This window comes from Argentina anserina, chromosome 1 (assembly GCF_933775445.1).
Source record: "Argentina anserina chromosome 1, drPotAnse1.1, whole genome shotgun sequence".
Classification (NCBI taxonomy): Eukaryota; Viridiplantae; Streptophyta; class Magnoliopsida; order Rosales; family Rosaceae; genus Argentina; species Argentina anserina.
In genome coordinates, this window is record NC_065872.1 from 17,397,204 (window position 1) to 17,422,275 (window position 25,072).

Sequence of the window (25,072 nt, forward strand, 5' to 3'; positions counted from 1 at the left end):
TGTTCTGGCGTTGGGTGTTCAAGCAGTGCGCTAGCTTTACTTGGCGCGGTGGAGACAATGTGATGGCCACAATGCGGTGAGTTGCGGCTGGTATGGATAGTGGGTTTGGTTCCCGTAGCTAATTGATGGGTGATGCGCTAAGCCCATGTCACTGTTAGTGCGGGAACGAGCTACCCAGATTGTTGAAGCTCGGAGTTTGGCGACTGTTGCCAGCTGGATAATTGATGCAGATTTGAATATTTTGTTCACTTTTGTTTTTGACAAAGCATTCACTAATCCTACTATCGACTTCAAACGGTGCCACACTGTCGTACTGGGTATCAACTATTAAGTCGGCGTGCTAAGACAAATCCGTGTTTCAACTTAATTGATGACATCAGTTGAGAGAAGTTGATGACAAAGCTTTGTGGTCCGAAACTCCACCACGTGCCGAGTGGCACAAGGGATTTCTTTTTTATCGAGTTATGGACGTCTTGCCATGTAAAATTGGAATGGACTTAATTGCATGGCACATTGTTGTTTGCTTAGAGTTGGTCTTGATTCTTTGACCTTGCTTTGCCTTGATTGTACTTTGGCGGGGCTCTCTCATGTTTGAATGATGGCACTTCAAGAGATTGAACCTAGTGGTGGGCACCACCAAAGCAGGTGCGCATTCACCATATTCACCTCATTGAGCTACGGTCGGAGAACTCATGTACCACGGGAGGTCGTGCACCGCGAGAGAGGCACACATCCTGGGGAGTCATGCACCGTGAGAAGGGTATGCGCTACGCGTTGGTCAATATATATAGAGAATTCTGTTGTACAACAACCTTTCCCCCCACAAACCAACACCTCAACACCACGTGCTAAAGCCTTTTCTCCTTCCATCACCACACACACATTGTTGCATACTATGCAGCTTATATATATAATAGTTTGCAAGAGAGCACATCATCACAGTCAATCATATTTCCTTTAACCATGCTCGCCTATTCCATCATAGCTAAGGCATTTTGAAATTTGAATTAGTTTTAGAAACTTATCTTTGATTGTGGAGACCCTTGGACCTCTATTGTTTGAGGCTCGCAGTAACCTCTCCTTTCGATGGCGTTGATGCGGTTTTTCCACTGCGCCGGTGTACTGTGACTATGCTACGCAATGCTTTTCTTCCTATAACAAGAGCTTGATGTGCTATTGGTTTGAAATGTTTAAAAATTTGGGTGGTGAGCAACAAAACTTTTTTTTTGTAGCGTTTTCCACAGACGGCGCCAATGTTAACGTTGTGATTACCGGATGGGTGGCTAATCACGCGGTTAGCTATTAGTGAGGGTTTGCTTGACACAATAAGTATAGTGGTTTACCTCCCTTTCTTGGGGTATGCTACATCCACTTGAATCCACTAGTATAGGCAAATAGACTTAAGTTATACAAATAGTGGTCCCTCCCTAAGTGGGATGAGGGGTCCCTTTTATAGGTGAGGGAACCCATTTGATTTACATATTCTTCAATGTGGGACAAGTGCCCCTCTATGCTTACTATGGAGCCATCTTGATAAGGCCGGAAATGTGACTTCCCAGTGGTGTCTTGGTGAGTTTCGACTATCATTGGAAAGCTTGTATAACAAGTTACACTATGAATATCATAGTTGAGCCACATAGTGACTTGTAGATCCGCTTAGAGAGTCATGCTTATTCTCGGTGGCATGCCATACTAGCTCTATGCTAGTAGGGGTGCCAACAACAGATTTTACCTATATGAGTGTGAGAGTGAGGCCGATCTCTATGAGAATGGGGCTTATTCTTGAAATACACTCATGAAAACCGTGATAAACACAAGGCCGTAATGTGCTAGCTAATAGCCTAATAAAGCTCATTTTAACACTTGTATTATTACGTGTGAGCAGTTGTTCTTATTTCCACTAAGCAGTTGTAGTTCAAGTCTAAGACCACTAAGTGAAGGTTCAAGAGTATTCTGGTGCACCGGTGTTATTTTACAGAGGGCTTGAAACTTCTTAAAGAGAGCGAGATACCCGCGCTTCAGCCCCAATTGTCAACAAGTTTTTCTCTTTTAAATAATTATTTTATTGTAGTTTCCTCAATCGTAAAGTGTGAGTGTTATATGTAGCTTTGAATTACTAGTTACATGCCCATTGCAATCATATTATGATGAAGTCTTTATCGACTGTTGTACAGTTGAATTAATGCATGTGTATAACAGTTTCAAATATATTAGTTAATAGGCATTTGTAATAGGCAACGGTCAAAGATAATTATTTAAAAGACAACATACAGTTGAGGCTTTTATTAGATAATTGGCATAAGCCATTGCCTATCTTCATTTTTCGCTTAGTGTCTAGGTAAGCAGCAAGTTCCTTAGTTTGTCAAATAGTCAATGCTTCTTTAGTGTGGACGAGTCTTGTTTATCTTGTGAGACATGTGTTTTGGGCAAGAGTCATCGATCTACTTATTCCCCTAGTACTTCTATTAAAATTTTTATTCCTTTTGAATTAATTCATTCTGATGTTTGAGGACCCTCTAAAGAGTCTATTGTGTCATGAATGCGATATTTTGTGTCATTCATTAATGATTGCACACGTCTTTCATGGATTGTTCTTCTTAAAAATAAAAATGAGGTTTTTCCCGCTTTTTGTGCCTTCCATACCTTTGTCCAAACACAATATAATGCCACCATTCGAGTTCTTCGTTCTAATAATGGGGGGGGGAATATGTGAATCATGTCTTTCAGGAGTTCTTTAACACACACGGAATTGTTCATCAAACAACGTGTCCTTACACACCTGAGCAAAATGGGGTTTCTGAAAGAAAAAATCGTCATTTACTTGATATGGCTCGGTGTATTCTTTTTAGTGCCCACATGCCTAAATACCTTTGGGGTAATGCTGTCATTACTTCTGCTCACCTCATTAATCGTCTTCCATCTCGTGTCCTTCAGGGGAAAGTTCCCTATGAGGTGCTTGCATCTCATGTCTCATTACCCTCTTTTCTTAATCTTCCTGCCCGTGTTTTCAGCTGTGTTGCTTTTGTTCATCTTCCACAACATCAACGTTCTAAGTTAGATGCCCGGGCAGTTAAATGTGTGTTTGTTGGGTACTGAGGACATCAGAAAGGGTACCAGTGCTATCATCCTCCTACTCGGAAGTACTATGTCACTATGGATGTTACCTTTTTTGAGGACATGAATTATTTTTCCTCTTCTGATACTGCTCTTCAGGGGGAGAATTCATATTTTGAAGAGCTGTATCATGGAGAAAGGGAGACTAGTGAGCCAGTCGATATGGTAACAGGTTCCGTTAAGATTACCAATGTGTCAGCTACACAGGCATCACCAGAGGTCATCACTCGAGAGATTCAGGCACCATAAGCTGACAACACAACTGCCCCTCATGTTTCCCGTACTGCTGTTTATACCCCTGACCAATGCTCTTCTGGTACAGAAGATCACTCATCTGAGGTTAGTCATTCTATTAGGGATAATAGTAGACAATATGTTTTGCCAAATAGGTCTACTCGGGGTCAACCAACAAAAAAATACGAACCTACCCTTCAGACTAAAGCCAAGTATCATGTGGCAAATTTTATATCTACCAAAAGATTATCTAAGTCATATGAGTCATTTGTGAATCAAATATCTATTGTATCAGTACCTAACAAAGTGCAGGATGCATTGGGAGATCCAAAATGGAGGAAAGCAATGGAGGAAGAGATGGAAGCATTACAAAAGAACAATACTTGGGAACTTGTACCTCCACCATATGGCAAGAAGACTATAGGATGTCGTTGGGTGTTTACAGTTATGCATAATCCGAGTGTGGATCACATGGATGTTATTGTGAGGATTTTGAGGTACTTGAAGTCAGCTCAAGGGAGATGAGTAATGTTTTCTAATCACAACAATATCCTTGAGATTTGTGGCTTCACAGATGCAGACTGGGCTGGAAATATTACAGATCGAAGATCCACATCAGGGTACTTTACCTTTGTTGGAGGTAATCTTGTTACGTGGAGGAGTAAAATAAAATGTGGTAGCTCGATCTAGTGCTGAAGCAGAATACAGAGGTATGGCTCAGAGAGTGCGAATTGTTATGGCTTAGAAATTTGCTACAAGATTTTTTTGTTTTGGGTATTAAGCCTGCATGTGCTATGCAGCTGTACTGTGACAACAAGACAGCTATTGATATTTCACATAATCATGTGCAACATGATCGTACAAAACATGTGGAGGTTGATCGTCATTTTATAAAAGAGAAGCTAGATGCGAAGATCATTAGTTTTCTTTTTGTTTCTACAGAAGAGGAACTTGCCGATATGCTCACAAAAGGAGTGTCTAAAAGGGTCTTTTATGATTCACTTAGCAAGTTGGGCATAGTTGATATGTATGCATCAACTTGAGGGAGAATGTCGGCATGAAACACGGCCCGTGATTCACGGAGTGAATCACGGATTGTTTTGTGGGTAGACTAGTATATATGTAGGTGATATGTGTAAGAATATCAATCAAGCAATATAATCAAATTATTCAAGTAACCAAATTATTCAATATAATCCTCTACATATTGAAATCTTGCAACTTTGCCGGATGTAGCAAATGAAATTTCCAACATTTCCATATAAGTTGCAACAGTGGTATTCACCTTCTAATTTTAAGTGATTGTGAAGGTTGAAGTGGGTTGTTTCTCTAGGATAACTACAAATTGTGGCTACTAAGCTTCTTCAAACCAAGACGGGTCATATCTACACTTGGATTAACCAACAAGACCGTTCCAACTGAACTCTTGAATTCAAGATAAACCAATAGAGCCAACTCAAACAAGAAATGATTCTGGTCATGTTATATCTAATCTTTTTGAATGAGATAAAACCCAACAAGAAGGGAAATGTCCAAAAGATGATCCTCTTCATCTAATCTTCTTAAATGTTAAAGGGAGATCATCATTAGATGGCGCATTCTTTATCATTAGGCAGTTGAAAAAAGAGTTGGCAAGTTCAGCACTCCCACAAAGCAAAGCACTTGGTAGTATTTACATTTAAACTTAGTCAACAACACGACAATTGCATATAACCTCCGATATTTAAGAGGAAAAAATATAAAAAATTATTATAGGGGTGTCGGTGGCTTCCACAAGGTCTTTAAAAATTAATATTTTAATCTACAAAGAAAGATCAATAGCCAACATTTCATTTAGAACAACATCTAGTTTCTGAATAGAAAATGGGAAAGATTGCAAATTGACTGGTAGTACGTGGACAAATTATACAGTATATGGGACACATTAAAAAAGAAACCCCAAAAACCAAGTGAACTTAATGGGTAAAATATTTTAAAAAATCTTCCAAATGCATAACTTAGCAGAAGCAGGTAGATCAGCCGGCAATAATCTCTTCTACAATTGTGTAGGAACGTTCTCCTAAAGCGGTTATGACCCTTCCTAATATATAGTATGCAATCTTATTAGTGTAATACTATAATGTCTCATATAATCATAAAACTAAGTCAATGTCAATCTATCAAATAACCTTATCACCGATCTGTTTAAGAAAGCTCTAGAATACTGTTACATCCCCTACTTGAAAATTCTGATGGACTAATTAATATTGTTATTTTTTTTATCAACAATAAGCTCATCTACAAACCACACACTAGTGAGAGAGGTGTCATCAAAAATCTATACGAAGAATGTCTAAGAATCCACTCATCTGACCACTCCTTAACAGAGTTACAAGTACTAATCTGCCAACAAAACCCTACTGAAGAACTCTCATTGCCTCAAAAATACTTCTTGAACAAAAGGAGTCTGGAGGGGCATTGCTTCCCATAAAGAAGCCTAAAAAAAATCATTTGCAGCTCTTAAAGTAGATATAAGTAGGGCCCGCAATCTTCTTCTCAACTCTCCTCAATGCAAACTCTATCGGTCGGAGCTGGATCTAAAAGGCGAATAGGGCCCGCAATCTGCCTCAAGCTCATTCGGCAAAACATCAAGCTTCTAAGTTTGCCGATATGCATGGACTACTCGCCGTCCACACACCACAACCTCACACCACGAACTTCCCTCTTACCAGAGAAGAGGACGAGCATCGTAGCTTAGAACCGCTCGAACGCTACCTACTAAAGTAGAGCGCGGCTGCCACCTTCACAAACCCTAGCAAAGATTTACAGCCCCCGTACGTAAAACTTTGAATTTACTCATCATATGTAAATGTCTCCATATCCACTGTGTGTAGATTTTCAGACAAGATATAAACATCTTTAACCAAACGCAAACTGTTGACAATGTGGATCGAACCCTGTAACTCGACCGAGGGCAGAACATATATATATCAACACTAAAATGAAACATTTGACGAGAGTGGGACACACTACGCTAGGGCTCATCAACGGGCCGGACTTGGCCCGGTCTGGCCCATGAGTGACGGGCCCGGACCGGACCTTAATAAATTTAAATAAGTGGCGGATCGGGCCGGGTATTTTCAAAAATATGAAGATCCAAGCCCGCCCACCTAAGACGGGCTTTTGCGGACCGGACCGGGCCGGGTCTTGCGGGCATCTACGGGCCGGGTCTTACGGGTTTGTATTAGAAAAACAATATAATACTCTAATTTAAGGGTTTGAAATAATAAAAGAATTATTATAAAACATTCTAAAACAAAAGTCACAAATAAATTCTAGTTTCGAAATATTGTCGATCGACACCAATAGATGTGATCGATATATATATTTAGGGACCGTGTCAAAATTTCATCCAATTCGGACCTCGTTTAACCGTCGGAATTTTCGGTCAACAAAAAAAAGTTTCACATAATAAAATCTCATTGACCGGGGCTTTACCAAATGGTTTTCTCGTTTCGACAACGCACGATCGGTGAAAAAAATTAGGTGATTTCAAATATGTAAACAAATTTCCACATTCGCATCTTGGTAATTGGTCCCCCCCCCCTTATGGCATATTAGTGTTGTTTTTGGTTTACCGGAAATTCCGACGGTTAAACGAGGTCCGAATTGGATGAACTTTTAAAATGATCATTAAATATATATATTGATCACATCGGATGGTGTCGATCGATTCTGAGAAGTTTCCTTCATATAGTCGCTTCATAATGTGATAGTTTTATTATAAACCTAATATAAAGGTTATAATACATTAGTGGACACTTCGGCGATGGACAACTCCAATTCAAAATATGGTCGATCGACACTATTAGATGTGATCAGTATATATATTTAGGGAACCCGTAAAAATTTCGTCCGTTTTGGACATGGTTTAACCGTTCGTATCAACGGTCAACTAAAAAGGACACGTTTTGACATATTTAAACCTCATTGACCGGGGCTTTGCCAAATAGATTTCTTCAGTTCGACCGCGCACGATAGGTAACAAAAATTAGGTGATTTCAAATATGTAAACAAATTTCCACATTCGCATTTTGGTAATTGGTCCCCCCTTAGAGCATATTAGTGTTGTTTTTGGTTTACTGGAAATTTCGACAGTTAAACGAGGTCCGAATTGGATGAAATTTTAAAATGATCATTAAATATATATATTGATCACATCGGATGGTGTCGATCGATTCCGATAAGTATCCTTCATATAGTCGCTTCATAATGTGATAGTTTTATTATAAACATAATATAAATGTTATAATACATTAGTGGACACTTCGGCGATCGACAACTCAAATTCAAAATACGGGCGATCGACACCAGTAGATGTGATCGGTATATATATTTAGGAAACCCGTAAAAATTTTGTCCGTTTTGGACATGGTTTGACCGTTCGTACCAACGGTCAACTAAAACGGAGGCGTTTTGACATATTTAAACCTCATTGACCGGGGCTTTGCCAAATAGATTTCTTCAGTTAGACCGCGCACGATAGGTAAAAAAAATTAGGTGATTTCAAATATGTAAACAAATTTCCACATTCGCATCTCGGTAATTGGTCCCCCCTTAGGGCATATTAGTGTTGTTTTTGGTTTACCGGAAATTCCGACGGTTAAACGAGGTCCGAATTGGATGAATTTTTAAAATGATCATTAAATATATATATTGATCACATCGGATGGTGTCGATCGATTCCGAGAAGTTTCCTTCATATAGTCGCTTCATAATGTGATAGTTTTATTATAAACCTAATATAAAGGTTATAATACATTAGTGGACACTTTGGCGATCGATAATTCAAATTCAAAATATGGTCGATCGATACCATTAGATGTGATCGGTATATATATTTAGGGAACCCGTAAAAATTTCATCCGTTTTGGACATGGTTTGACCATTCGTACCAACGGTCAACTAAAAAAATGGCGTTTTAACATATTTAAACCTCATTGACCGGGACTATGCCAAATAGATTTCTTCAGTTCGACCGCGCACGATAGGTAACAAAAATTAGGTGATTTCATATATGCAAACGGCTTTCAACATTCGCATATTTGTAATAGGTCCTCCCTTAGGGCATAATAGTGGTGTTTTCGATTTACCAAAAATTCCGACGGTCAAACGAAGTCCGAATTGGATGAAATTTTTACAGGGTCACTAAATATATATATCAATCACATCGGCTGGTGTCGATCGATCCCGACAAGTTTCTTTCATATAGTCGCTTCATAATGCGTTAGTTTTAATATAAACCTAATATAAAGGTTATGATACATTAATAAACGCTTCGGCGATCTATAACTCTAGTTCGAAATATGGTCGATCGACATCAGTATATTTGATTGGTATATATATTTAGGGAACCCGTAAAAATTTCGTCTGTTTTGGATATTGTTTGACCGTCCGTATCTACGGTCAACAAAGAAAAAAACGTTTTGACATATTAAAATCCTCATTGACCGGGGCTTTGCCAAATTGGTTTCCTTGGTGCGACCACACACAATCGGTGACAAAAATCAGGTAATTTCAGATATGCAAACGACTTTTGGTGTTCGTATTTTGGTAATGGGTCTTCCCTTATGACATATTAGTGTTGTTTTCGGTTTACCGGAAATTCTGACGGTCAAACGAGTTCCGAATTGGATGAAATTTTTACAAGGTTACTAAATATATATACCGATCATATCTACTGGTGTCGATCGATCCCAAGAAGTTTCCTTAATATAGTTGTTTCATAATGCAATAGTTTTATTCTAAACTTAATAAAATATGTATGTATAATATTTTATTATTTGACGGACTTTTACGGGCCGGGCCGGGTTTCACATATCTAATTTAAGCCCGACTCTTTACCTACGAAAGCGGGTTTTTTCACAGGTCGGGCCGGGTAAAAGTCCGTCGGACTTGCTAAATAATGAGACACACTACGCTCTTCGGTCTAAAGAGAGAGCCGTGCGACCGAGGTGGGGCCAAACAATTCAAATTTGAAACACAAAAACTAAGCGAACCGTTGGGGGATGCAGAGCAATCACAAAACACCAATCTTTGGTTTTTACAAATCTCAAGTCAGTGCTGGAATAGCTTCAACAAAAACCTTAAATCCAAGAAGAAAAGGCTTCAACAGATGATCAGCTCCAGACGCCATGGCTGGCAACGCCCCTTCCACCCTCTGCAGGTACCTCATTCCTTTACCCACTTCTCATTTCTTCCTTCTTGCTCCATTCGAAAGCACAAGATCTAGTTACGCATTTCTTGCCGATTTGAACTCGCAGATGGTGGGAATCGCGGTCTTTAGTTTCCTTGTGGTGACATTCTACACATTCCTGGGACTTTTCCTGGGAAACCGGATTGCGGAGATTACAGTCACCGCAATCTTCACCTTTGTTGCTGTTTCCGTCGTGTTTCTATTCATCCGGTGCACCGCGACGGACCCGACTGACAGAACCAGCTTCAGGAAGAGGAAGAAGAAGAAGGGAGCTAGAGGAGGTGGTAAAGGGTACCCTGAACTCAACCACTGGTTCATTCTGGGGCAGATTATGGTCAGATTCTTGAGGAGAGTTGAGAAGAAGATTCTAAGGACTTTTATAAGGAGGAGCTATCTGGATCCATGGAAGACTAGTTCTCATTTGGACCCGTTGGTTCCTTTCCCATTTGTGCTCATGAAAGACGACGAGGCTGTTTCTCCTGATCTCAGGGAAGATGACATCTCGTTTTGTGCGCTCTGCGACTTTGAGGTGAGGTTTGAATCTGAAGCAAAAACTTTACTTCTAGTGAGTTGGAGGTTGTTCTTGTGTTTAAGTCTGTTCTGGTTTTGCAGGTGAAGAAAAGGAGTAAGCATTGCAGGACTTGCAACCGGTGCGTTGAGGGATTTGATCATCATTGTAGGGTATGTAGTTCTTCTTAGTTTTTGTTCAAGTTTATGACCCATGTTCTGATTCTGATTCTGATTCAATTTCTGCTGTTTGTTCTCAACTAGTGGTTAAACAACTGTGTTGGTAAAAAGAACTACACCACATTCATTCTTCTGATGGTTTTCGTTTTGTTACTGGTAAGTTGTTGTAGTGTGTTCAATTAGTTTTCTTAACTTAACTGTCGCCAAATATTTCCATGTTTGTTTCTGTCATTGTAAAGTGTAAGCAAATTTACTACTTATTTATGGCACAGTTGATTACAGAAGGAGGAACAGCAATTGCCATATTTGTCAGGTGCTTCACAGATAAGAATGGAATAGAGCGGGAGCTGAAAAGGAAACTCTACCTAGACTTTCCAAGAGCTGTTCTTGCCACGATAGCGGTAATTTATTAGTCAACGCTGTCCTCAATTTTCAATTTGAGGCTCATTACCCAGTCAAGTTTAGTCTGATGTAACCTTGAAATGCAGGTCTTGCTAACTCTATTGACAGCTTATGGTTCAGCAGCAATGGGGCAGCTTTTCTTCTTTCATTTGGTTCTCATTAAGAAGGTAGATAATTACTCTTCAAGTCTCATGTCCCATGTTTATTTTGCAATTTTTCACAGTTTTGATTGAGTATGAAAGTTGACAGATGAGGTGAAGTTTACCATTAGCTGATTTAGAATATGTGTAAATTTGTGTTGCAGGGAATCAGAACATATGACTATATCCTGGCAATGAAAGAGGAGATCAACCAGTCTATGGAAATGGATCCATTTAATGATGATTCAGATTTCTCCTCAGATGAAAGCGATAGTGATTTTGATTCACCTGAAAAGCCATCATGTGTATCAAGGGTTATGTGCAGAGGACGTGATGGGGGAGTTCAGGTAAAGTTATATGCATTGCAGCCTGCCTTTAGTTTGCTTGTAAGATTGATTTTCGAGGACAATACAAGTCTGTTTATCCGCCATGTAGACCTTATTGGATAAATGTCGTTCTATGTTTCAGAATCCCAGAAGGCTTTCCATAAGAATTGATGGAGAACCTCAGCCCTCTACTTCATCCAAGCCCCAAGGTTTCCGCGTCAGCATTAATCCCTGGAGGCTGATAAAATTGAGCAAAGAGAAGGCATTGCTCGCAGCTGAGAAGGCCAGAGAAAGAATTTTGAAACAGAAGCCATCGGCAGAGAATGACTCATTGAGACCGCTACCATTAGAAACAAAATCCGGACCATTGACAACTACAGCAGGATCAGGTATAACACCTCTAATATCCAAAGGGGGGTGGATGCCCGGGTCACCTGTTGCAAAATTTACAAGCCCCAGAAGGAGGTATTCTGGCTCGCCAACTACTATGTTCACCGGCATTGTTCCCTCACCAAAGCACAAGTACAAAGGTAACTTTGACTTGAAGTTGACAGAGGTGTCAAGGGAGCTGGAGACTTATATCTCGAGGCAGGTTCTGTGTTCTGTTATAAAGAAGGATGGGGGTGAAGCATCCCCAAGATAAACCGGGATTATGTTTAAAACTATTTAGAGATAGGGATCTAGTTGGAGACAGATACTCCTTAAAATTATTACACCACCTCTTTAATGTTATCTAACTATTTATGGAAATGTAAGTTAATGGTATAGATATTGCACTGCATCAAGTACACGTTACATTACACTTACCTCTTCAACATTTACAGCATCTGTTAGTGTTTCAACGAGTGTAGACAGTGAAGGCTGTGAAGTGATATATAAACTGCAGTGCATGTAGTTGCTTCTTTGAAGTACATATTGAATGCCAGGTCATAGTAACATCTGAGATCAGATTCTGGTATGAATATTGATCTGACATCACATTTTACAGATAATGTGCATCTCTAACCAGCAGCATCGAACGCCTTTCTTTTCCATTGCATAAATTAAAAGGCAAGAGGGAAGCAAAGTGTTTTCGGAAGCATACAATCATTATATTTCTAACTTTTAACAAAATCACTAAATTATTTGTTACTGCACACAAAGTTACAAGAAACCTAACTTTTAGTACCACCTCAAAGGGCACAAACCAGTCAACTTTGTGTTGAGAGATGGCAAAAATTAATTTTTAACATTCACGCAAGGAAATCTACCAAGACAGCAACTCTTCGCCTCTGTTTATTCACTGGAAAACAATTTCTGATCCGATAGATGGTAACAGTCCGAGTAATGCTGAGGGGAGATACTCTCCTTCAGAGGCTCACAGATTTCGGGATAAACTAAGTAAGAATATCCATGAATAGAAGAGCAGTTCCATGGGGACTTTGACGTTACATTGAGGACAATATTGGATAGGCAGATGTTCTGAAAACTGCCACCTTCTAAACCCTCTAGGAGGCCTGCAATTTTGATACTATCACCTATGACATCTTTAAAAGTAATCTGTTCTACGATAGGGAGGGCACTTGGATCGTAAAACTCATCTGGGTGTTCCCCATAGTGACTGGTGAACCTTATAGCTATATATACACCATCCAAGGTCACGTTTGACACATAGATATTTCTGACATAACCACCCCTTCCTGGAGAAGATTTTATTCTGATACCTGTATGAGAACCGAAAAATTGGAGATTTTCTGCATGAACTTCTGAAACACCTCCAGACATCTCACTTCCAATTGAAATTCCCGCACTTCTTTGAGATTTCCCTGTAATCCCGTGAATGAGAATGTTTCTACTGGGACGACCATATGAAATGCCATACTCATCCCACCCACTTTTGATGGAGATCAGATCATCACCAGTGCTGATATAACAGTCTTCAATGCAGACATTATCAGAAGAGTCTGGATATGATTAAAAAGGATGAGTGAGAATAATGATTCTTTGCTTGTTAGTAAACATCAAGACTAGAAGAAGCTAGAAAGTAGTCCAAAAGGTTGATGCAGGTGGTCATGAAAGTGTACTGTGTTATTTGAAATTATTTTCTGAGGTCCATATATTCCACAAACCACAAAAGATGAAAAAAAAATGCTCACTTGGTAAAAGATTAGGTTCAAAATATTAAATACCACAGCTATGATTATGATGACATTAAATGGACGGAACTTTGTGATTCACCTGGATCGATCCCATCTGTGTTTGGTGAGTTGAGAGGAGCAAGGATGGTGAGATTCTGGACGGAAACATGGCTGTTCATCCAGAAAAAAAAAAGTCAATTCTCTCCGTAATCATGATAGTTTCCCTTTTGCATGTCTTAAGTAAGACACTGAAAACACTTGAAATTCACCAGCTAATAAACAAAACTGGCATCCAATCCTTGTTGATAGAACTAACCTGCAGTATACTGGGTGAATGGTCCAAAATGGTGAATTTAAGAAAGTCAGGTTTGAGATGACAACCGCAGTTGAATTCATTAACTCCACCAAATGGGGCCTTGTATAATTCAGAGTTTTATTATGGAACCAATTCCACCAGACGCTGCCTTGACCATCAATGGTTCCGTTGCGACCTGCATGACGAGAGCAGCAGATCAGCATTATCAAGTTATAAAGCCAGACACATATACATTTCCTCATCATATTTTACCAACCAGTTATGATAACATCAGTCAAATTGTGCCCGTATATGAGGCTTTGATGTCTTTTCCCAAACAACTCCCTTCCTCGACCATATGATGGCAAGGGATCAACAACTGGCCAATCATCTGAGTTCTAGTACAATACCAGAAGAAGCCGTTTAGTATCACAGAAATGCCCAAATGAAGATCGAAAATAAAAGCACTTTGAGACTAGAGGTGAACAAACATTGCAGCTACCTTATAAGCACAACAAAACTAGCAGTTTGCCAAAAAATACATTTGGTTGCTTTCATAAAATAATAATTGCTGGTGTGGACAAATAATACAGCTGCACTAGGATAAAGTAAGGATCATACAGAGATTACTTAAGGAAAAATAGATCAAAGAGGGCCAGCGAAAGGCCTAATCGCAACAATGAGACATGGCATTTATACACTGTATACATAAGCTCATCAAATATTTGGAAAGAAGGTGAAGTAAGAGATTACCGTTGATCCAAGAATGACTGCGTCTTCATCCAACCACAAGGTTAGATGACTGATTAGATGGAAGCTTCCTGTCAACCACCGGCCTGCAGGAACAAAAAGTTTGGCCCCACCCTTGTCAGAGAAAGAGTTGAGATAAAAGATGGCATTCTGAAAGGCTTTGGTGTTAAGGGTGACCCCATCTCCAACTGCGCCAAATTCAGTAATGGTGACACTGTGAGGTCGAATTTCCCCCAAGTTTTCTCTTAATTTCTTGCAATGTGGATGACTGCCCTTGACAACAGCCCATGGAGACGGAGCAGTACTGAACAATGCTACAAGTACGATAAATACATCTACCACCTGGAACATTATGTATTTCATTTTCAGACTACATTTACACATCAAGTCAATCATCACTAAGATCTGAAATTGCAAGCAGGCTGCTCTTTCTTAAATTGATGCATTTCAACAAGCATGTCATGTACTTCACTCTAGTCATGTTGAGGATCTGATCCAAAAGCAAATAAAGAGATGGAAAGGAAGCTGCAGATTTGGCATTTTGGGAGAAATTTAATCTAATTCATCTCTCAAAGAGTGATAGCCAAACAATATGGAAGTCAATAGCATATAGAATGAAGCACAAACAGAAAGATCACACTCAGAAAGAATCCGATTTTGCTCAAGGATCAATCTTGCTAATACTCTCTCATTTCATACTAGTTTTCATTATTTCATACATATCTTTGTAGCAGACAGCAGATGATCATTCAAGTAGTCCTCAAAACATAAAAATATCCCAACTGATCCGATCACAACGACAACAGAGAAACTAAGCAATATTAACAAAAGGGGAAGTGAATTAAACCAACCAGAAGCAGAACTCACAGGCAGAGTAGATCTCCTCCTCATATGACTGAGATCTGCTGAAATTTGGGGTCACAAACCACCCAAGCACTTCGTTTCAACTTGTGATCGGGCAGCTGAATCGAACCAATTCAAGATCAAATCAAACAACAAAGAAACGCAGAAGAGAAGAAGATGGAGGGTTATGAACGGTCAAAGGAGACCATTAGGTGAGAGTGAGTGAGTAAGTAGAAGATGGCTCGTCTCGTCTCAGTGTGAAAGGCAGAAGAAGAAGAAGAAGAAGAAGAAGAAGAAGAAGAAGAAGCAGCAGCAGCAGAGTGGACCCACATAAAAATCATTGATAGTGACCGTTGCTGCCCGCCAAAACTAAGCAGTAGTGTCCCCTCCCCGGCCCTAACTGCCCCAACTTAATAGGTTTCTTTTCTGGCCTCCACTACGTCACTCAACTCTCACCACCGCACTGCTTCAAATTTCCGGTCAGTCTTTCCGGAGATGGAAACTAAACCAGTCAAACTCAAAGTCGCGAAACCCGGAGTCAAAGGGTAAACCCAGAAAAGAGAAAAGGTACCCCAGAAAGCAAAGGGAGAGTCTTTGGAAGTGGTTCAGATTCTGCAGGTGTTTATCCACGCCCACTGCTTCAAACTAAAGCTGAAATCTTCATCATTGTTCATCAGCTAAATAAGGCTCTGGTCGGTCTGTATCTGTCACCCTTTTGTTCTGATCCAGGCACTCTCTAAAACTCATTTGACAAACTTCAAGTGTGTCAGTCAAAAAGTAAGCTACTTGTAACTGTTTTCTTTGCAACTAGTAAATTCTCTCTCTCTCTCTCTCTCTCTCTTCAAGTACTCATGGCTCTTGGTTGGTGCTGTCGCTGTTGCTGTTGCTGCGGGTTGCTGCCTGTAAATTTTGTTTGTATATGAAACCAAAGCATTGGATGCTGACAAAAACAGCCATAGCTGGCCTGCAATATTTTACCTTTACAATTAACGTGACTTGTTTAGCAGCTTAAACCAACCAAGATTAACGTTAAAGCTTGCGCCTTGCTGCCATTGTCAATTTGACTTGACCCTGCAATTTGTAAAATTTTTTATCATGCAGTTTTGAGTGTATGGAAGTGTGTGTTAGTGTGTATAACTGTATAAACTATAAACTAATATGCAGCAGTAGTAGAGCAAAGATGGCAATTTAAGAAGAATTAAGGTTGATATAAGAGGGGAGAAATTACCCAAAAAGAGGGGACAAGAGATGGAAAAGAGGTGTGGTCATAATCTCTATGGCAGATGGGGCATTATGAAAGGGCCAGAGCATGAAAGCAGCTGGTACATGGTATGTGACATTCACTGTAATGGTAATGGTATCCGATGCCACATTAACCCAAACAATTATATAAGTAGGTACCCTGATTTCTCTTTGGCAAAAATAATTAACTTGTTACTTCTTTTGGTTTGTATTTGGGATTATACATGAAGTTGAGTATGGTAGTCTTGGACTATATACATCTCCTACAACCTATGTACATGCCATGTGAAAGTGAGTGGAGTAAACAAATTCCATGTTTCAACATCTATATATGGAGGATTAAAATCTTTCTTTTATTAGGGAATACCCTAAAACAAATCTTGCTTTTAAGTTTAGTAAAGGATTGATCATGAGATCACATGCATCTTCCTTTTCAATCATAATCAGAGTCAATGTCAAACACTCCAACTCTACTCAAACTCCTTGATATATACCTTAAGTTGGGTATGCCACATATTCATATTAGTGCCCATTTGAGAGTTAATGTTGTGACATACCTGTCTCAGTGTTGCCCATTCAATATATACACTCGTTGCTGAACTTGCACCAAACCATCAATCATTATTGGCAACAAGCTATCTGAAACAAAGGCACGTTGCCCATTCATATACCTCTTTCACCCCTGTGCTCTACAAGTGTGTTCAGTTAAACTTCGAACCCGATTGCGATATGACGATTTTGGTTTATGGGTTTCTCTCAGCCTCCCCTTATTTTTCGACGACGGCGACCTTTCCGGCTATTCTGGATTTGGCTTCAGGCTCGACTTGGTGAGCGTGGAGGGTTATGATGGTCGGCTAACAACTTGAATTTGAAGTGACTGTGATGAGGATTGAGGAAGCAGAGAAAGTCCACAGTAAGGAGAGGTGGGTGGTAAAAGTTATATACTATGTGAAAATATTCAACCTATAAGTAAATGAATTTTTTTTCTCAACCCAAAAACAAAAGCCGCAAAATAGTTTCCTTCTCAGAGTCTAGAATCTAGAGCAACCATGGCGCCCAGAAAGAAACATGGGAACAACAACACCGTCGGTCCTTCCAAGTCTGGCCTCGACCCTCAACACCAACTCCAAGAGTAAGTGGGTTTTCCATACTTGAGAGTTCCAATCACTTTGTGACCTCAACCACGTCAAGTTTTTACCTTTCTTGTTCTGGTATAATGTGTAGTTGCTATGAAGGAGAACGTCTCGATCGTCTTCTCCAATCTCTTCAGAGGTTAGTAAAATACTTCATGTTTGAGTATATTAAGTTTCAGTGGTGAATTTACTTGCTAGATACTTATGTTGAACAGCAAAATAGAGTCAGCTAGACTGTTGGATAATTCTTTGCCGGAAAAGATATGGTTCAAGGTTTGCTTCCAATTTATAACTAATGAATTAAATTATAGTTTCATAATGTGTATATATGTATAACTATGACTCTGACCAGAGTCAATTTGTTAATGTTGTGTATGTTTGCAGCTACAATTTGCAGTAGGGGTGAATGATGTGACTCGTGTTCTTGAACGCATGAAACTAGTGACATTACCAATGGAGGCAAGCTTGGCATCTGAGTGCAATGCCCCTGCTACTCCTCCGAAAGCTAAAGCAGCATCGAATGAGCTGCAGGCGGTGCTGGTAGCTGCCGATTCCAATCCGCGGTGGCTCACGAAGCATCTGCCAAGGTTGGCCCTTTCAAGGAATGTCCCATTGATCTTTCTTAGAGATAACAAGGGTGCTTCTCTAAGATTGGGTCAGCTTGTTAAACTTAAAACTGCCATTGCTATTGGAGTTAAGGTAGCTGTGTTATTCCTACTACCTACCCGTCTTTCAATCTAAAAAATCATACCCCCTTTGTTTTGATCTGGAAGCATTTTGTTTCTGTAGGCCAAAGGAAATGTCATTAATCAACTTGTTGACGAAATTCTTAGCGGCAGCACTCAAGGTCATCTTGGTACTGAATGTATTGATTCACCTGAACTGCTTCCTGCACCACAAAGGCTAGTTCAGAGATGAGCTTCTTTATACAAGGGAAGACTGTATTGTTGAAGATAGTTCATGTTGCAAAGGGTTGAGAAACGAACCAAGTCTTTTGTACTAGTATGAGTCTATCAGGAATTCAGGATTACATATTGCTGAGCGCTGAGTTACTGTCTACCATGGAATTAAATGAATCTTTAAACTCATGCATTTACAAGGTTTGTTCATATCCGTTGTAGCAGTTGGCATCCGAACGAAAAGCCATTGTAAGATCAGTTCAAAAAGTTGCAATGTCCGTTACTCATGATTTTGTATAGTCCAAATCCCAGTACAACAGAGACCCTTTTCCTATTTCATTCGCACTTGAGCTAATCTAGCTAATCGTTGCCAATTTACTTTGCTTTAATTATACAGTAAATATGTATCAAAGAGCAGAACTGAATGAACCTTTCATTTCAAGCCTTTTCCTGTTGAGCTTATGTCCGAACGATCCTGTAGGATTTATGCACTAGACTGGGGGGTGGCAGGGGGTGAAGAAGAGTCCACCACACTGCCAACAGAATTTGGGTTACCATTAGTGACCTTTTTTCCGGATTTCTTATCCTCTCTTTGGTCACCATCCTTCTTTACCATCACAGGTTGAAACTGCAACAAGTAAAGCACCAAAAATGGAAAAGATAATTAAAAAGAGTGGCAAACCAAACATGTCTACTGCACTATCGAAACACTAATTTGCAAACAAATATGCACCTGGTATATGGAATATATAACATTTCTTCTTATCTGTGCCATCATGTCTAAGAAAAGATTGTAGCCTTCAAGCTTATATTCAATAAGTGGATCCCGTTGTGCGTACCCACGCAAACCTACAGCTTGCTGAACGAACTTGAGTGCTTGTAAGTGCTCCTTCCACAATATTGTTCAAAACTAAGAACCGTTCAGCGTCCTTCATCAAGCCTGGTGCCTGGCTCTCAATAATAGTCTGATGCAAAGAAATATATCATCAAGCCTATTTTGAAGACCAGCCATTGCAAAATAGAGCAGTCACTGGAAATACTTGGTGACTTGACAATGTAATTGCATTCATTGTCACAAACATATCAGTTCAACTGGGTTGACATCTAACAGTTTTAAAGTATTGAAAACTCTTATCATACTGACCCGTTTCTGCAAATATGCCTCATGACCTCGACGACGGAGGTAGTCCTGCAAATCTTCGTAACTTGAACATTCACTCGTCAGCACATCCGGCGTCAAATCATTCAAAAGATAGCAATATCTAAAGCAACAACAATAAATTTGTCAGTGAAAAAAATTATTATGAGCAAAAGTAAAGGAAGAGATTTACCATTTACCATAATACATAAATAATAACCATCAAAGCAACCTTGATCAATCGAATAGAAATTCACAGAGAACAATGATTCATAGATAGAAGTAAAAAAATTCCAATCAATTCTTGTAAAATTACTAAATCTTTCATCAATAAATTTTCCCGTCATGAAAAACTAGTTTATGTTAGTCATGCGTACATAAGCATCTTGAGTATAATACTATAAGATCATGTACTTGCATGCAAGGAAGAAAGATAAGATGCCCCTGCATGCATCTGAAAAACTACTTGGCTCATACCTCTAAGGTATGACACCAGCTGACACAACCTGAAGAAATGTGAAAAATATAAGAACTATAATCCACAGTAGCAAAGAATGTTAAAGAAAAACTTGGTGTCATGCAATGAACTGACCTTCTTCCTTTCTTCCTCTGTGTAGCCCTTGTACTCTTTCATGATTTCTGAAAAGGCACTTCGCAGTTTGGCTATCACTTCATCCAAAGCAGGTCCCTAACAAAGGCATATATTTGATCAACACACCATCAGAAAATAAATTTAAATTTCACACAAGCTTTAATCTTACCTTTTCGCAAGAATAAGAAAGACGCTCCTCGGCTTCAAGCTCCGTCAATGATCTCTGACCCCAAGTTTCAACAGCTAAGTTTACAGCTTCCTCAGCTAACTTGGTCGTCTCATTGGAGAGTTTGCATGGAAATAGTTGTTCATTTACCTGACAAAAAAAAAACAAAAAACATTCTGAGTTTTAAGATGATATAATCATTGGAACTGCAAGTCTACCCTATCTAAACTTCACTAGCTAAATTAATAACCATCAACATATCAATATCTAAGAAAAAACACACCTTCCAGGACTTCCTCGGCGGAAGTTTTTTCACGGAGACGTAACCTCCTTCAGTTAGCTTTACAACTCTACCAGAATATTATAAGCAAAATAAAATGTGGTTAGAATGGAACCATAGTAAAGAAAACCTGCAGGATGCTCGACCTTACTAAAGAAAACCTGCTGGATGCTCACAAGTACAAATTATTAGTAGCTGGATTTCAAGGAATGCAACAAAAATAAATGGCTGCTTCTTTCTTGAATGGAACATTATTTTAATAGAAGTCATAATAGTATATATTACTGTTGACTACTTAACATTGACTCCTTCAACTCTCATGTGTACAACAAAACAAAACGATTCGTGTTAAGTAGATGTTTTAAGAGAAACCTATTATTATGAAGCTCAGGTGTTACCTGGGCATAAGCATCTCACGTAGCTTCAACCTCGCCATAAATTCTGCATTTCCACCAAGAATTATGTCTGTTCCTCGGCCTGCCATATTGGTTGCAATGGTAACTGCTCCTAGACGACCGCTTTGTGCCACAATTTCTGCTTCCCTCTCCACATTTTCTGGTTTTGCGTTGAGAACCTTCCATACATTAGAATCTATTAAGTTTCCTCTCACAAGACCATAGTCTACTGTTTTATAATTTAGCATAATACATATCATCTTGTTTTCAAGTAAAATGCCAACTATTTAGAGACAGAAATGCTAGTAAAGAAATTAAATCCACAACCAATTGTTCATTAAAATATTTAATTCCATTACCATACTCTACAAGTAATCAAGTTAAACTAAAACAAATGAATGTGACCCCACCTCATGGGGAATACCAACTTCTTGCAACTGCTCAGACAATGAATCACTCTGCTCAACGCTAGTTGTGCCAACAAGTACAGGGCGACCTGTTTTGTGCATTCTAGAAATTTCTACTACAACTGCCTGCCATTTTCCTGTAGTTGCCCTGAAAACTACATCAGACTCATCCTGAGAAGGAAAGGCAAGAGATAATAAGAAACTTGAAAGCCAAAGTATCTTGTGCAAATCTCTTTACTTATATAGAATATCCAAATCAAACCATTTAAATTCCTACAATGCGATTAAATACAAGTATGAAAAAAACAGTAGTCCAACTGCTGTGCAAACCAAACCAGAATACCTTTCTTGTCATGGGCTTGTTCGTGGGGACAATTGTAACTTTAAGCTTGTATATGCTTTCAAATTCTGTGCTTTCAGTTGCCGCAGTTCCAGTCATTCCACAAAGTTTTGGAAACTGTCGCATATTTACTTATATAAATCAGTACACGTTTCAAAGAGAACAAAACGCAAACTGAATGAGGTGTGAGATAGAGTCCTACCTGGAGAAAGAAGTTTTGGTAACTAATAGATGCCAGAGTTACAGTTTCATTTTGAATCGGCAGACCTTCTTTTGCTTCAACTGCTTGGTGAAGTCCATCACTCCACCGCCTCCCCTAAACAACATTAAGACCTACTACAATTACTGAGAGATTAGAGATCCAAATCAGATTCCCTTAAATGTGGCAGCACCTAATTCTAGTGATGGGATTATAATTCCAGTAGAATACCAGGAGAAAAAAAATTTGTGATGCAGTAACAATTTCACCTGGTAAGTTGACCAGAAAGTTATAATATTGACCGGATAAGATTGAAGCCATTCAGATGACCAGAAAGTTAATATAATGTTAGCTGCTAACTTGACGAGATAACGTGACATGAAAAATGCTTTTTTTCTCTGTAGAGAAGAAGAAACTACTGCACATAAATTAGGAAAACACTTATTGTAAATATAATCACCTGCATAACTCGTCCTGTAAACTCATCAACGATAAGAACCTCTTTTCCACGAATAATATAGTTTACATCTCTAAGAAACAGTTCTTTTGCTTTCACCGCATTCAGAACATAAGATGCCCACTGTTCACGGGGATCATACAGATCTTTGACACCTAGAATCTCTTCAGCATCTTCATATCCTTGTTCTGAGAGCAGAACTGTTTTCTGCTTTTCATCCACCTAGAAAGAGAAAAAAAAAGAGCATGGTAAGAAACTACAAATAAACTATGTAGCTCAATTATGGTTTCTGCGTTCTATGTATCTCTTTATCTAAATATAGAATTTCGCCTGATAAAAGGTAGGCTTACAGTGTAATGTATATCTCTCTCAAACACTGAAGCCATCTTTGCAGCTTTATAGTACCTATCACTGGGTTTTTCTGCAGGTCCTGATATAATAAGAGGTGTTCTTGCTTCATCAATAAGGATGGAATCAACCTCATCAATTACACAGTAGTTGAAATTCCTCAAGACAAGCTCCTCAACACTCTGTAGATGCCACAGGTAAAATAATTTTAGTTTAGAAAACTCTTGAATATTAGCCACACTGGTAAAATTAATTAGTTATGAAAATAAAGCAAGAATTACTTTCCGTGGCCAGATTATCTCTCAGGTAATCAAAACCGAGCTCACTGTTTGTAACGTATGTGATGTCACATAAGTAATTCTCCCTTCTTTGTTCGCTTGTCATATTCTCTGCCCACAAAAATACGCATTTCTTAGGTTTCAGCTGGAATCTTAATTGAAAAAAACTCAAAATGTGGAAACAACATCCAGACACAGTATAGAATAGCCTTATCTCTATAAAAGGTTCAATAGTCTAACGAAAAAATCAGTGCAATAATAGTAAATACAGTGTAGTGGAAATGACTAGAGTTTCAGACGCACAAAGCATTTATTAGTTGCACAAAAAAAAATACCAACTAGTACAACAGTCCATGTTGCTACCAGCAAGTATACAACGAATATTGAAGAAAATCAGGAAACATAATGCACTACATATTGTATAACTAACATGCAAGTAGGAGACATACGTTGGATTAGGCCAACCTTCAATCCAAGGAAACGGGGAACCTGACCAACCCATTCACAATCACGTCGGGCCAGATAATCATTAACAGTGACAACATGAACTCCCTTTCCGGTTAGCGCATTCAAATAAGCTGGTAAGATAGCAACAAGTGTCTTTCCCTCTCCAGTCCTCATCTCAGCTATTTCCCCCTTGTGCAGAACCATGCCACCTAAACAACCAAAAAAATCAAAAGTCCTAATTACTAAACACATAACATACGTAATTCAACAATGAAAACTCAAGTAATCTTGATAATTTGCCTATGCAACATTGCAACTTAACAAATGTCTCACTAATCCCCAAACTAGAGATTCGATGACAAAGCATTAAGCAAGATTGAGATACTGTGTGGAAAAATAAGGACATAATGTACCTATGAGTTGGACATCAAAGGGACGAAGGCCTAAAACTCTCCTCGAAGCCTCACGAATCACGGCAAATGCTTCCTGTGATGGTAATGCTTCATTAATTATGAGTATATGTAACACAATTACGCAATCTCACGCATAATCTTCACTTCAAAATTATGATCAAACCAAAACTCATCCAAGCAGTAAGAGCACGACAAAACGCAGTAAAATTGAGCAGTAAAAATTGTAGAAAGAAACTACTGACGGGTAAAAGAGAGTCCAAGGACTCGCCCTGCTTCACGCGCCCCTGAAACTGAAGTGTCTTCTCCCTGAGCTCGGAATCGGAAAGCTTGGAAATCTGAGCTTCCAGGCCATTGACGGGCGCCAAAGTCTGAGCGTACTGCTGCCTGGTGGACTCGCCGGTGTCGGTCCCTTTGAAAATCCCGCCTAATAAGCCTCCCAGAGACGCCGCAAGAGGCTGACCTCGCCGACGTCGGGGAGCGGAAACGCGGGAGGCTTCCGGGAGGGGGGAGGCATTTCCGGCGAGGAAGTGGTGGCGGTGGTGGTGGTGGAGCAGGACGGCGTGGCGGCGGGAGTTGGAAGAGAGAGGTGAGAGGGAGTGAGGAGAGTGAGGCAGCGCCATTGTTGGGGATTTCGAATTTTACAAAGGGAGGGGTTTCATGGAGGGAGGAGGATGTTGAAGTTTCCGAAGGAGTTGGGATAAGGTGTGGTGAACTGGTGACGCATTAACCAGAATCAAAGAGAGATATAACGGAGGATAAAACATGGCCGACGTCGTCAATTTCGCGCCGTAACGTCAAAGTCAAACAAAGTTTCTCTTCTTCGTTTTTTTAACTTTTTAAAATTATTAAGTTCGGGGAGAATTATTATTCAACTATTGTGTCTTTAACTTATTTAGATTTTCTTATTATAGTAGATTATGCTTTAATGTAATAGATATGAATCTCGGATTCATCGAAATACTCTCTATGTAATGCATATTATAGGTCTTCTTATCAATCAATAAAGGGTTACGTTATGTTCTTTTATGTTGTTATTATTCTCGTATTCATCATACTCGATCATGTTATCATGCACTTTATTCTAAAGTGTCTGAGCGACGAGGCCACCACCAGAAAAATTAACCCTAGCCCTAACCTCCAATGTCCGGCAGCCTTCTCTTTTTGGCATAGCCGGAAAAGTTGAGAAATCTCAACA

At 39.4% G+C, this 25,072-nt stretch overlaps 4 protein-coding genes across 4 annotated transcripts; 2 read left to right on the forward strand and 2 right to left on the reverse strand.

Annotated features, from left to right (window-relative positions):
• Window positions 1-9,432: 9,432 nt before the first annotated feature.
• Window positions 9,433-11,803, forward strand: LOC126791434 (protein S-acyltransferase 18). Its single transcript, XM_050517894.1, has 8 exons — window positions 9,433-9,553; window positions 9,651-10,112; window positions 10,196-10,264; window positions 10,355-10,426; window positions 10,543-10,671; window positions 10,759-10,839; window positions 10,977-11,159; window positions 11,281-11,803. Exons 1-8 carry the CDS (start codon window positions 9,503-9,505, stop codon window positions 11,779-11,781), a joined length of 1,548 nt encoding a protein of 515 aa, XP_050373851.1. The 5' UTR covers window positions 9,433-9,502; the 3' UTR covers window positions 11,782-11,803.
• Window positions 11,804-12,385: 582 nt separating this feature from the next.
• On the reverse strand, window positions 12,386-15,995 carry LOC126798379 (probable polygalacturonase). The gene is made up of 6 exons (XM_050525366.1): window positions 15,168-15,995; window positions 14,304-14,642; window positions 13,828-13,948; window positions 13,572-13,746; window positions 13,356-13,426; window positions 12,386-13,081 (listed from the first exon to the last, which is right to left on the reverse strand). The coding sequence occupies exons 1-6, from the start codon at window positions 15,189-15,191 to the stop codon at window positions 12,414-12,416; spliced, it is 1,398 nt and encodes a 465-aa protein (XP_050381323.1). The 5' UTR covers window positions 15,192-15,995; the 3' UTR covers window positions 12,386-12,413.
• Window positions 15,996-17,254: 1,259 nt separating this feature from the next.
• Window positions 17,255-18,456, forward strand: LOC126798464 (uncharacterized). The gene is made up of 5 exons (XM_050525485.1): window positions 17,255-17,517; window positions 17,610-17,657; window positions 17,734-17,791; window positions 17,903-18,217; window positions 18,308-18,456. Exons 1-5 carry the CDS (start codon window positions 17,435-17,437, stop codon window positions 18,434-18,436), a joined length of 633 nt encoding a protein of 210 aa, XP_050381442.1. The 5' UTR covers window positions 17,255-17,434; the 3' UTR covers window positions 18,437-18,456.
• A 439-nt stretch (window positions 18,457-18,895) lies between these two features.
• Window positions 18,896-24,579, reverse strand: LOC126803037 (protein translocase subunit SecA, chloroplastic). The gene is given in 19 exon segments (XM_050530784.1): window positions 18,896-19,045; window positions 19,151-19,316; window positions 19,318-19,382; window positions 19,562-19,679; window positions 19,933-19,940; window positions 20,047-20,061; window positions 20,148-20,243; window positions 20,317-20,463; window positions 20,597-20,663; window positions 20,992-21,167; window positions 21,399-21,566; window positions 21,739-21,852; window positions 21,938-22,051; window positions 22,395-22,613; window positions 22,742-22,921; window positions 23,025-23,128; window positions 23,467-23,673; window positions 23,878-23,950; window positions 24,120-24,579. Coding segments are annotated over 19 exon segments (2,559 nt in total). The 5' UTR covers window positions 24,498-24,579; the 3' UTR covers window positions 18,896-18,901.
• Between the last annotated feature and the right edge of the window lie 493 nt (window positions 24,580-25,072).